Source organism: Notamacropus eugenii, chromosome 6, assembly GCF_028372415.1.
Source record: "Notamacropus eugenii isolate mMacEug1 chromosome 6, mMacEug1.pri_v2, whole genome shotgun sequence".
Lineage (NCBI taxonomy): Eukaryota > Metazoa > Chordata > Mammalia > Diprotodontia > Macropodidae > Notamacropus > Notamacropus eugenii.
The window spans coordinates 1685285-1699563 of record NC_092877.1 but is presented as its reverse complement, the minus strand read 5'-3'; the positions used below and the strand labels follow the sequence as shown (position 1 = coordinate 1699563).

Below are 14279 nucleotides of genomic sequence, written 5' to 3'. Positions count from 1 at the left end.
TTAATGGAAACCAAGGTCCACACTTAGCTTCTCTGGTTTTAAGGCCAGTGTACTTTCAATTGTGACAAAGTAAGTGCCATACTTTTCAAGGAGTGCCACAGAATGAAAGCATGAAGGGTAGTGAATGTAAGCAGGAGAAGAATGGTGTATAAAAACTAAGAAACAAAACTCTTCCTACTTCAGAATTTAGAGATTGACATAACGCACTGGAAAAAGTGAGGATTTAAGAATCACACATCCACAGTTCAAATGTCAACTCTGTGTAACTTACTGGTTTGAATTAACTTGCTTAAGTTGCATAATGTATTGGGCACCCAATTTCCTCTTCTACAAAATGAAGTTAGGCTCCATGCTTTATAAGATCCTTATGAACTCTTAAATTAGGACCCTGTGATTTCTGTCCTTTGGAGAATCAGACTATGGCACAGATGTCATTAATCAGGTATGTGTTCCCCTCTTTCTAGGTAGACTGGTTTTCACTGAAGTCTTCCTTCCCTGAATGGAACACTCTGACTCTCCAAACAATGTGACAGAATTTATCCTCCTGGGACTTACCCAAAACCCACAGCTGCAGAAAATATTCTTTGTTGTATTTTTATTCATCTTCCTCTTCACTGCCATGGCCAACCTGTTCGTAGTAGTCACCATTGCTTTAAGCCCCACCCTTTCAGCTCCCATGTACTTCTTCCTTACTTATTTGTCCTTTATTGATGCCTGCTATACCTCTGTCACCACCCCTAAGATGATTATCGACTTGCTTTATCACAGGAGAACTATCTCCTTCAATGGTTGTCTCACTCAGCTATTTGTGGAGCATTTACTTGGGGGCTCAGAGATCATCCTCCTCATTGTCATGGCCTATGACCGCTATGTCGCCATATGCAAACCCTTGCACTACACGACTATTATGTGTCCTCGTGTATGCCACCTGTTGGTCTCAGTGGTCTGGGTGGGTGGCATAGTACATGCCACTGCTCAGATCCTCTTCATGATCCACCTACCCTTCTGTGGCCCCAATGTCATCGATCACTTCATGTGTGACCTCTTCCCATTGCTGAAACTTGCCTGTACTGAAACCTACGTGCTGGGGATGGTTGTGGCTGCTAACAGTGGAGTCATGTGCATGCTGATTTTTTCTATGTTGCTTGTCTCCTATGTTGTCATTTTGTGCTCCCTAAAGACACACAGCTCAGAGGGGAGGCACAAAGCCCTCTCTACCTGTGGTTCCCATTTCCTTGTGGTTGTCTTGTTCTTTGTGCCTTGTATCTTCACCTACACACGACCTGTGTGTACCTATCCTATAGACAAGTTAGTCACTGTGTTTTTTGCTATTTTTACCCCCATGTTAAATCCTATAATATACACAGTGAGGAACACAGAAGTGAAAAATTCCATGAGGAATTTGCTTAAAAAAAAGGGTCACTTCTACTTCCCAGTGATTCTAAGGGACTGTTTGCATTTGCATAAATACAGACAGATAATACTCTGTGATTATAATACACAAAAAACAGTCATTTGGGGGAGAATATCCAATAAAAACTAATTTTGAAGTTGATTAAACAGAATCAAGATTTTGGCCATATAGATATGGGATCGTGGAGTGGGCTAGAAACCCGTTGCATTCTAAAACGATTGCACCCTATTGTCAACTATCCCATTACCTGTTTTGTGAATTAAATAAAATTTAAATCAAATTAAATAGAATTAAATTATTTATATTTATTATTAATGTATAATATATATACATACATATGTTTATATTATAGACTTAAATAGATTATTAAAGCTGACAGTCATTTAAGGAATCACTTTCTGCCCATTACCTTATTTCACAAATAAGAAAATTGAGGCCTTAAATCACATTACTAACTCATGAACATAAAGTTAGGAAGGGACATGCATTAGTACTATGACCTTGGCATGTCACTGTCCATTTCTAGACCTTTCTTTCTTATCTTGTACTTGTATATTACCTGGCACATAATAAACACTTTCAAGCTATTTTATGACAATTAAATGTAAGAACTAGAAGAAAAAATTCCAATCTCAGCACTGCGATTTGCATGCCCAAGACTTCGGGTAAATATTTTACCACTCCAGGTTGGAGTGATCCTATGACCCTAAGAATGTTTTGAAACTCAGATCTGTGACATTGCTTTGAAGGGAGAATTTTATAACCAACCACAGCCAGTTTAATATGAGGCTTTATTATGTATTGGCAGACTAGTGGAAAAGAAAGTAGAAGTTCTTGGGTAGTAAGGAAGGGTAGAGTGAGGCAATATACTGCCTCTTTTCTAGTAAAAATGAAAGCTTCCCACAGGGATAGATGGAAGGTTATATAAATAACCCATTAACCTTTTCCCCCAAAGAGAAAAATTTTTAAAAATCATGTTTTCTCTAAATAGCTTCATGACTTCCATTAAATTACACATGTATATCTGTATCTGTTTCTGTATATGCATCTGTAGGGTGTTACCTCCCTCTAAATGAGTACCTGAAAAGGTCATCTTAAAAAGGCCAAGGTCTCCTATTGCATCCTGGGCTATCTCCAGTCATTCTGATACAATGATAAATATCTGGTCATTGGACCCAGATGGCTCAGGAGAAGAAAGTGAGATTAGTGACTTTGCACAGCCCTCCCTCACTCAAAAAAAAGTCAAGTGCAAGTAACGATATCATTTCTCTAATGCCATGGTCTTCTTAAACGAAGGACCAACACAGACAGACAGACTGTATGTATATGTACATACATACATACATACATACATATATATACATATATATACATATATATACCTCTACATACATATATATAATATATATATATATATATATATATATATATATATATATATATATATATATATACCTGTGTGGTGTGTGTGTGTGTTTCCATGTCAGTGTGTTTATGTCTATCTACCTATCTCACCAAGTAAAAAGAAACTGGAAAATATAGGCTGACGGGGTTTGGCCCTGTCATTCATAATTTGTTTTTTCAAGAGAGCAACACATTTCTAAAATTCATGGTTAACTTTCAGGGAAAGGGCTATTTCTGCAACTAGGCCAAATCCATTATGCTATAATCTAGACATGGAGTGTTGAATTTCCAAAAGAGTAAGACTGGAAACTGAGGATACAATGTTGAAAAACTGATTCTGCCTCTTCCTAGCTCTATGAATTTAAACAAATCATTTTCTTCTCTTGAGTCTCAGTTACTATGCTATCATTCTTACATTATGATACAATGGAAACATAGTTTCAGCTGAGAATCTAAAGTGAATGAGTGCAAACATTGTTTCTAATAAAAGCCTTGGGTATTTTCTACTGCCTGTTCCTAGAATTGTTACTTGGCAGACAGGTATTTAATAAATTGTTTTGGGTTCAATGAATGATTCTTATGCCTGGAATTCATACTGTACCTTAAGAATTATTTGTCTAGGGGGCAGAGCCAAGATGGCAGAGTAGAAAGACATACAAATGCAGGCTCTCCAAACACAGCCCAAAAAATACCTGTAGAGAGGGACTATCAACAAATTTTGGAGCACCTGAAGTGGAGAACAACAGAATGAAGGAGATTTCCAGTCCAGGATGACCTGAAAGGCCTACAGGAAAGGTCTGTTGCACTGGACACAGAGCAGAGCCCAGCCCAGCCTTCACCGTGAGGCACAGCACACCAACAGCCTTTGGGGGCAGAATCTCCAGTTGCAGAATCGCCAGTCCCAGTAGCAGCTGTTCCCAGATCCCTCAACCCACAGGTGCCAAAGTCAGTGAAGGGTTTTTTCAGCTAGCTGGGGAGGGAGAAGGGCCTTCCCATATCTCTGGTCTCAGGCAGCAGCTGGCAGCAGAAGCCACATCTGGCAGGCAGTAGCAGTTCTCACAGTGGCCAGCATCCATTGTTGGATCATAAAAAACCCTGGGGGCACTGAGGAGCTGAATATTACCTCAGCCCTGTGTAGAATCCATAAGGGAGCTGGCAGAACTAGAGGTCAAGTGGCTGTGGAGAGGAAACTGCTAAGATTCTGGGCACAAAAATCTCTTCCTTCTCACAGACCAGAGTACACGCTGGACTGTGCCACTTTGGAGGAACTGAGATCTTACAGATTCCCAGAGTATACCATACTCTTGACAAAGAACCCAAAAGTCAAGTAACTGGTTGGGAAAATGCACAAAAAGGGAAAAAATAAGACTATAGAAGGTTACTTTCTTGGTGAACAGATATCTTCTCCCATCCTTTCCCATGAGGAAGAACAATGTTTGCCATCAGGGAAAGACATAAAAGTCAAGGCTTCTGTATCCCAAATATCCAAAATAAATATTCAGTGGTCTCAGGCCATGGAAGAGCTCAAAAAGGATTTTGAAAATCAAGTTAGAGAGGTGGAGGAAAAACTGGGAAGAGAAATGAGAGACATGCAAGAAAAGCATGAAAAGTGGGTCAACATCTTGCTAAAGGAGACCCAAAAAATGCTGAAGAAAATAACACCTTTAAAAATAGGCTAACTCAATTGGCAAAAGAGGTTCAAAAAGACAATGAGGAGAAGAACGCTTTAAAAAGCAGAATCAGCCAAATGGAAAAGGAGGTTCAAAAGCTCACTGAAGAAAATAGTTCTTTCAAAATTAGAATGGAACAGATGGAGGCTAATGACTTTATGAGAAACCAAGAAATCACAAAACAAAACCAAAAGAGTGAAAAAATGGAAGATAATGTGAAATATCTCATTGGAAAAACAACTGACCTGGAAGAAAGATCCAGGAGAGACAATTTGGAAGTTATGGGACTCCCAGAAAGCCATGATCAAAAAAAGAGCCTAGACATCATCTTTCATGAAATTATCAAGGAAAACTGCCCTGATAGTCTAGAACCAGGGGGCAAAATAAATATTGAAAGAATTCACCAGTCATCTCCTGAAAGAGATCCAAAAAGAGAAACTCCAAAGAACACTGGGGCAAAATTCAAAGTTCCCAGGTCAAGGAGAAAATACTGCAAGCAGCTAGAAAGAAACAATTCAAGTATTGTGGAAATACAATCAGGATAACACAAGATCTAGCAGCTTCCACATGAAGGAATTGAAGGGTGTGGAATATGATATTCCAGAAGGCAAAGGAACTAGGACTAAAACCAAGAATCACCTACCCAGCAAAACTGAATATAATACTTCAGGGGAAAAATGGTCTTTCAATGAGATAGAGGATTTTCAAGCATTCTTGATGAAAAGACCAGAGCTGAAAAGAAAATTTGACTTTCCAACACAAGAATGAAGAGAAGCATGAAAAGGTAAACAGCAAAGAGAAATCATAAGGGAATTACTAAAGTTGAACTGTTTACATTCCTACATGGAAAGACAATATTTGTAACTCTTGACACTTTTTTAGTATCTGGGTTTTTTGTTGGAATACACACACACACACACACACACACACAGAGCACAGGGTGAATCGAATAAGATGAGATTATATCTTAAAAAATGAAATTAAGCAGTGAGAGAGACATATATTGGGAGGAGAAAGGGAGAAATGGAATGGGGCAAATTATCTCTCACAAAATAGACAAGTAAAAGACTTTTCAGTGGAGTGAAAAAGAGGGGAGGTGAGAGAAAAACATGAAGCTTACTCTCAGAACATTCAACTACAGAAAGGAATAAAATGCACACTCATATTGGTATGAAAACCAATCTTACAATACAGGAAAGCGGGGGAGAAGGGGATAAGCAGGGTCGGGGGATGATGGAAGGGAGGGCAGTGGGAGGAGGGAGCATTTAGAAGTCAACATTGTTGAGGAGGGACAGGATCAAAAGAGAGAGTAGAAGAAATAAGGGGAAGTATAGGATGGAGTGAAATATAGTTAGTCTTACACAACATGACTATTATGGAAGTCATTTGCAAAACTACACAGATATGGCCTATGTTGAATTGCTTCCCTTCCCAAAGGGAATGGATGGGGAGGGAGAGATGAAGACAAGTTGAAACTCAAAGTTTTAGGAACAACTGTTGAGTATTGCTTTTGCAACTAGGAAATAAGAAACACAGGTGATGGGGTATAGAAAGTTTTCTTGCCCTATAGGACAAAAGAGAAGGTGGGGATAAGGGAAGAGAGGGATGTTAGAAGGGAGGACAGATTGGTGATATGGGTAATTAGAATGCTCGGCATTTTGCGGTGGGGGAAGGGGAGAAATGGAGAGAAAATTTGGAACCCAAAATTTTGTGGATATGAATGTTGAAAACTTAAATAAATTTAAATTTAAAAAAGAAATTTAAAAAATAGTACAAGAAGTGTTAAAGTTTAGAACGAACTGACACTGGTGAAGAGATCTAAGAACAACAAAAAAGGCACTTTTCAATAGTTATATTAGAGAAAGTAGATCAAAGAAAGAATATAACGACTTGTTGTGGCTGATGGGATAACTCATGACAGAATTCAGAGCAACTCACCTTTTGTGTCTATTTTCTCTAAAAAAGAGAATGATCTTTAGACTAGAAAAGAGCACACAAATGATTAAAAAGGAGTAGATGCATAAGTAAGGAGAGAGAAAGATGGCATCTTGTTGCCTTTGATGAGTCCAGTTTACAAAAACAAGATGAACTACACTTTAAAGTACTTTTTAAAAAAGTGGTAGCTATCATTACTGTCACTATTAGTGATTTCTTCAAGATTATAAAGATTGGTAGAAATATTCCTACAGAAGTGTAAATAACAAATATCATGATTTTTAAGATAAAGAAAGTAAAATTACAGGGAGAAAAAATTACAGAATATATTTTTAAAGGAATAGTGAATATCTAGAAAAAAAATGATGGTCACCAAAAGCCTACATAATATCATCAAGATCAAGCCAGAATAACCTCATTTCTTTTCTCTTTTCTTTTGACTGGATTCAAGTTACATTTATGGCTTACTGAGATTTTATCAAAGTAGTTAGTAATCTTTCACGCCATTCTTGTAGACAGATACAGAGGAAAGGTGTCAGACACAATGTTGGCAAGTACTAAGGCTTGAATCAAATTCAAATGTAATTAGGAAATACTTAACAAAGTAAATAAAAATAAAATAGAACATAAAAAAGAATTATTTTTCTAATAAGAAGGAAAGAGGTATTCTTAGCTTGAAGTACTAGTTATATCTATATCTATATATATAGACATACATACATGCCTCCTCACACACATATATGCACCTATTAATTTTTTAATCAACTCATTTATTGACTAATAGCTTAATATTGCTCTTCAATCCAGAATGTCATCTATTGTAATATATAAATGTAATATATATGTATATATGTGCATACGTGTATACATATGTAATATATAAATACATATATAAATGATTGAATGGCAAAAGAAGGAAAGGCAAATAGAGAGTTAGAGACAGAAACATATAAGGAAAGAGTGACAGAGATTGAAACAGAGACATTGAGAAAGACAGACAGAGAAAGCTGGGGGGAAAGAGAGAGAGCGAATGAGAGAGAGAGAGAGAGAGAGAGAGAGGGAGAGAGGGACGGAGGGACGGAGGGATGCAGATATGAGCCTTTTCTACAATTTATAGTCTCATTAACTTACTTAGACTATAAGTTAAATGACCCATCCATTATCCATCAGCTTGTATCTGTCAAAGCATGAAGGAGAAATAACAATTTCAATGGATCTAGGTCTTCTGGGTTTCAAGGTCAACTCTGTAGTCACTTCTACAGGCAAATGGTAACTATAGTGGTGGAAGAGGTGGTCATAGTAGTGAAGGAATTTAGCAAAACTAAATAAGAAATAGATTTTTTCTGAGAGAGCAGGAACAGGAGGGGGCACTTTTGCAGACATACTATCTTTCAAAAGTGTGAAAGGAGCTATTCTTGATAGAGATAAAAAAAAATTACATCATAATAATGAAGGAAACAGGAATTTATTAAATGCCTACTATCTGCTAAGTGATTAACAAATATTATCTCTTTTTGTCCTCTCTGTGAAGGGAATTCTTTTAAAGTTTCATTTATTGTTTGCTTGCTGGCTGGTTTGCACCAAATCCAGATTTGTCTCTCTGGGAATCCATCCTATTTTCCCTATTTCTACCCTGTAGATTCAAATAGTAAATCTTTATCCTATTTCATTCCAAGTTCCTTTCAAATGCTTGCTAGTACCAGTTTTGTTTTCCTGATAACTTCTGTTCTCCAGTCTATATTTCACCAGTTCCCACAAACAATCTTCCTAGGAAAACATCCTGAGACCTTTTGCCACCTCAATTACTTTCCTTTTTGAGTTTAGCAATATTCCAATGCCTGTCAAAATGTCTTTTCTGAATTGAATACACGTATCCAGATATTTTGTCAGCAGGGTGGTTTGCATCATTATCACTTTTCTGTTTCCAAATATGAGTGCAATGAAGCACAAGATCACTTTATCTCATGTGGCTGCCGAATGATAATTCATTCATAAAGAGTTCGTGGTCCACTGAAATCCAGAAAAACATTTGGGGCAGAAGTGTTGTCTAACTAATGCTCCCATGTTCTGTATTTCGAAATTGCATCTTGATCATGAACGAAAGACTTCACATTTTTAACATTACAGAAATTGTCTCATTATTGACCTGTAAGGTCATAAAATTAATTTTCCTAAAGATCAGATTTGACCATGTTATTCCTCTACTCAATAAATTTCAGTTTTTTTCCTATTATTTCTAAGATCAAATAGAATCCGAGTTTGCCAATGTATATTCCCAGGCCGTCTTTTCCTTTCTGTCTACAATGTGCCTTGATAACCTCCTTAGTTCCCATGAGTTTAACTCTTATTTCTATGTAGATTACTCACAGCTATCTATATCATCTGCATCTATTTTTTCTCTATCTTCTATCTGTCTCTGTATTGACCAGAGTTATTTTTCACGAATTACAAAGTTATTTGTATATTGCTTTTATTATATTAATTCTCTTGATTTAGCTCATTTCATTTCTCATCAGCTTATGTATTTTTTTCAAAATTGTTTAATATATAGCATTCATATTATAGTAAAAAGTATTCTTCTGGTTCATCTGGCTTCACTTTGCCTCAGTTTATAAAAGCTTTTTCATGTCTCTATGAATCCCCTTACTACCTTATTTCTTACAGCAAAGTACGATGCTATTTCATTTGGTATTCACAATTTGCTATGCCATTCCTTAATTGATGAGCATCTACTTAATTTCATTTTTCTTTTTCCTCCCAACAGAATAACTAGTGTGGAATCTTATATAAGTATTTTTGTACACATATAACTTTTTCCTCTTTCTTTCTGGGTGCAAGTGTATGCATTATTCAGTAACATTTTTGTGTATAGTTCAAAATTGCTTCCCAGAATGATTGAATCAGTTCACATGTTCACAAAAAGTGTATCAACGTATCTGGTTTGTTTTTTTCCATATCCCTTATAACATTCAGCCCTTTTCTCCACTCAAAAGTACTACCTTGCTCATGACATTGCAAACTCTCCCCTACATTACTGCAATGTTTTCCTCTCTACCTCAAGTCTAAAAAACTTTTCTGTTTCCTATACACTGCTTCCAGTGGGTTTTTTTTTTTTACTTATTTACAGAATACCATACACTAAGGTCCTTACTCGAACTAAATTGCCAAGTATTGAAACTCTACTGTAGAGAATACAACTCTAATGGAGTGTTCATATTGGTACAATGTCAAACGTATGCTTCCCTGAAAGACTATTTGGTGGAGAACTCACACAAGGCAAGTGCTTAGATGGCAGTCAGGAAAAAAAAGCCATACATATACACTTCCAAGGTCTCTCTTAAAAACTTTGGAATAGATTGTTGGACATGGGAGACACCAGAACAGGATTGGAGTGCCCTAATCAGAGAAGGTATTGTGTTCTATAAGCAAGGCAGATTTGGTACAGGTCAAAAGAAATATGATATATACAAATTTAGAGAATTCACTCTCAATGTTCACAAGGACTCTTTGTGCTGAGCTTGAAGTAAGGCTTTCCAAGCTTATTTAAGTCTGATTAGTCACAGTCAACTTTGCCAGTTGACTTTACAATAGTGACATTTTGGTCCTCTTCCATAAAGGACAACAACTAATCATGTCAATCAATTGGCAGAGATAGCAATAAGAATAGCAATATGTTAATCCCTCCTTCCCTACCACCATGATCATCAGTCATGTTTGCAAGTCTGTCCCAGAAGCCATATGTCCAAGAAAGTAAGCCATGCAGAAATGCAATCTGGCAAATGCTCATTCAAGTACTACTTCCTTTTCTCCTCAGCTTCCACAGTAAACAGAGGAAATTTCATTTCTCCTCATCAAAATCCCTAACACTCTCAAATGAATCAGCAGAAGAAAGAAATGTGGTTTTTTCAATGTAAATGACATTAAAGATGAATTACAATTCACTTTAGTGCTGCAATTTAAGAATCTGAGCAAATTTCTACCTGCTTTGCGGGTGAACCTTCCAATATTTTCTTCTCTACGATAAAATTTAAAAATAGAGAGTGTTTTGTTTACTATGCATAGTGCTTGACATGTAAGAAGCACTAAATAAATCTATTCATTCATTCATTAATTCACTCATTTATTCATTCATGTCTATCACCAATTGCTAGCACAGTGTCACAGACATAGCAGTAATTTAAATATTTCTTTGATTGACTGATTCATCTCACATTTAGAAGTCTTTATAATCAGGCCCACCCTACATTTCCATAATGATTATATATTATTCCTCTTTGCACACTGTACAAGTATAATCAAAATGTCTTTCTTACTGCCCCTCATACACAATATATCATATCCTCTTTCTGTACCTTTTGCACTGAGTATCCCAAATGACTAAATTGCACTTGTTCCCCTTCTTCATCTCTTGTAATCCCTTGACTTCCTTCAAAACCTAGCTGAAAACAACATTCTGCATGAGACCTTTCCTGGTCTTCCCAGCTTAAAGTTTTGTTTTGTTTTTTACCTCCCAAAGTTACCCACTAGTGCCCTCTAGGACCCTCTACATTTCCTCAGTTTTGAATATGTATGTTGATAAAAAACATGTAGATATGGATATATCAGGATGTAGATATATGGTTAAATTATATATGAAGTCTCCACCTTAAATTATAAGATCTCTGAAGAGAAAGACTGTTTTGTTTTCATCTTTGCATTTCTATTGCTTTGCATAGTGACTCGTTTGAATCAGATATTCACCACATATTTGTTCATTGGCTTATTCCCTATTAAGTTTTTATCAGGATAGACACAATAGTTTAGCTTGTTTAATTTCTTCCTTCATTTCCTGTGTGTCATTCAATGTATTTGCTTGCCTTTCTTTGTTTATGTTGTGTCCAAATTTGGTAAACATGCTATCTGTGTGCATGAGATGAATAGCTATGTTGCCCCAGAAAACTTCTATGGAAGAATTCCCAAAATGCTAGAGGTCTGCTTGTTTTAATATTTCAAAAATATTATTACAGCATTGATGTTCTTGATTTACACTAATCCACCTTATTGTCCAGTCTTCCTTTTTGTTGAGAGATTTTAATGGTACTTATTTAATGCATCTATTTTGGGGAATTTGCTGCAAGCCAGTAGTACTCACTGTATTCTACCTCTCCAATTCTCTTTGGTTGACTTGTAATTTTGAAACTTTTAAAATAATGATGGTATAGATAAGGAAACTGAGGCTGTGAGAAATTAAAATATTTTACTGGAGACAAGACCCTTAGTTTCTAAAGTATTAATCTGAATTTAGATCTTCCTGGCTCTAACTCAATGCGTTATGAAAGCTACAATCAAAGGGAACTTTGTTATCATCCTAATGGACTTCATTGGTTTTGACTAATTGATTGTGAATAGTTTTGCAAGCAATGATCAGATTCTATGGAGGAAGTTTGGAGGAGATATGAAAGATGAATCTCCAAATGAATCTTCTCTGTTGTTAAAATGTCTCCAAGATGTCAACCCAATATCATTACGGATAACGTGAATCCAATATTTCTCTATGAGTTCCACCATATTTTATTCACCTTTCAACTTTTGTAGCATAGCAAAGTATTAGACAAGTGTGGTGATTTTTTTTTCTTTTGTCACTTTTAATGTTCGCTTTATCTAAGTGATGCTCTCTCCCTTCCTGACTCATTGGAACGCTGATTAACTGAGTATTCAGTAGATATATAGCCTCGGAGGGACCCCCTATGAATAATGCAACATTATTTGGTGTTATTGCTATCAAAAGAGATATTACTGCACGCACTAGTCATTTCCAGGTTCACCACAGAGAGAACATTATTGTAACTACATGTCATTGTGAAAATAGGTTCCTTATAAATCTAAACTATAGTTAACTATAAACTTTGGTGAGTAGCACCCCCAAAATTTTTCATACTCCTACCTTTTTTAAAATTCCCTGTGAAAAAGGATTATTTAAATCTTCTGCATCTATATGGTAGGCTTCTATACTACGTCTCTGTGATCCTATCAATTTTTGCTGAAGGTAAGCTTGTCATAAAACCTATAACAGAGGGAGATAATATCCTATTCAAACCCATTTCAGATAAGGAACTGAATCTTAGAGAGATATAGTTTGTTCAAAGTCATATAGTCAGGGAGAAGTAGAGCTGGGACTGTGACTCTTAAGGCAGAATAAAAGACAGAACTATCTAGACCAAAGAACTACGTACCCCAGAGAATGGATACAGCCTTTCTGATAATCTGCAGTCATAGAGAGATGCAAAGGGATGGTGCTTGTGTTTCTTGAAGGAAAATAACTTCAATCCTGAGCATATAAATTTGGGGAAATGGAGAAGAGCTCTTAGGTGCAAAGAATGTTGAGCACCTGAGGCAACAGATGATCATGCTGTTGACAGCTACTCCAAATACCATGAGGAATATTTTTCTGCTCTCCGTATTTTAATGTTTTAAATGAAAGAAGTTCTAAGGGAAATCAGAGCTTAGAAAATAATACTATTTACAATAAGGGGACTTACAAAAAGTTACAGGGGAAGGGGAGTGAAATGAAGTAAGTGAATTTTTTATTTTGAAATTTTGAAGCTTGCTCGAAGATTTCTTTTTCAGATATAATTTCATATGCTCATTGATTGAGAAATGGAAGGGACTTTAAAGGTTCCTTTGTCTAGCCTTCTCATTTTACAGATGAGGAAATCAAAGACCACATAAATTGAAAGATTTGTCCAAGACAGGCATGCCAAATGTTCTGTGAAGTTTGAATTCAATCAAAGGGCCACACTTGAGGACCTAGAGGGTTACATGTGGCCTATAGGTCACAAGTTATCCACCCATGTTCAAAGATTTTAGAGCTTGTCAGTAATGATAAAGCCAGTCCTACTATTGGGCTAAATAAAATAAGAAAATCAAATTTAAAAGTGTATAGCACAGGACAGAATAGTTTTGTTTTGTTTTTTATGAAACAAAAATGGAAGCAGAGGGAGCTCTGGTTGTTTTTAGTGGATTGAAAACTCCCTATAACTTGTAACAACCAAAATAACAAAGGAAAACTTAGCCTTCCTTGAGAGTAGGGCCATGGTTTCTATGGTTAGTGTTATGGACAATTCCACTGTACTCTGCTTTTGTGAAATCTCATTTGAAGTAATGGGTTTTGGTCTGGACACCATGGTTTACAAAGTATCTATGTGAGAGCAATTCAGAGTGTGAGGGACTTAAACCCACAAAAATTAAGAATTAGGAGACAGAAAAAGATGTTAAGGCTGGAGAGAAAGGTATATTGAGATAAATGGTATTTTAAATCAGTTATTTGTGGGGATGTCATGGATAAAAATTATTTAGTTTACTCTCTAAGGGTCAATGGTCAACAATAGGGAGATGTGGCAAAAAGTATAATTTTGACTTGATGTAAGGGAAATAAAATATAAACCAAACAGAAAGGAAACAGAAGTCTCCCTTTCAATTTGAGTTGTCCAAAAGCAAAATCGAGGAGGGTGGAGCCAAGATGGCGGAGTAGAAAGACACACATATACTGGCTCCTAACCCACAGCCCATAAAATATCTGTAAAAAAGAACTACCAACAAATTCTGGAGAAGCAGAAGCCACAGAACAATGGAGCAGATGAGATTTCTGTTCCAGAGAGCCTGAAAACCTCTTGCAAAAGGTCCTTTGCTCTGCGGACCCGGAGCCCAGCCCAGCCCTGCGTTGGCCACGTGGCACCGAGAGGAGCGGATCCAAGCAGGTTTCAGGGATGGAATCTCCAGCGACCGTACGGGTCCCTCCATCCACAGGTGACAAGGGTAGGTGAGAGGGTCTCTTTGGTGGGTCGAGAGGGGAGTGGGGTGCCCCCATAACTCAGGCC

General features: G+C 36.8%; 1 protein-coding gene across 1 annotated transcript; it reads left to right on the top strand.

Annotated features, from left to right (window-relative positions):
• Positions 1-499: 499 nt before the first annotated feature.
• On the top strand, positions 500-9848 carry LOC140510993 (olfactory receptor 4C3D-like). Its single transcript, XM_072619964.1, has 2 exons — positions 500-1397; positions 9763-9848. The coding sequence occupies exons 1-2, from the start codon at positions 500-502 to the stop codon at positions 9846-9848; spliced, it is 984 nt and encodes a 327-aa protein (XP_072476065.1).
• Positions 9849-14279: the final 4431 nt, after the last annotated feature.

Bases quoted from the DNA above. Each gene is read 5' to 3' on its own strand.
- LOC140510993 (XM_072619964.1), top strand. From the start codon at position 500: ATGGAACACTCTGACTCTCCAAACAATGTGACAGAATTTATCCTCCTG. The intron at 1,398-9,762 runs GGAATTTGCTTA...AAGGTCTCTCTT, and splicing joins AGAAGTGAAAAATTCCATGA to AAAAACTTTGGAATAGATTG.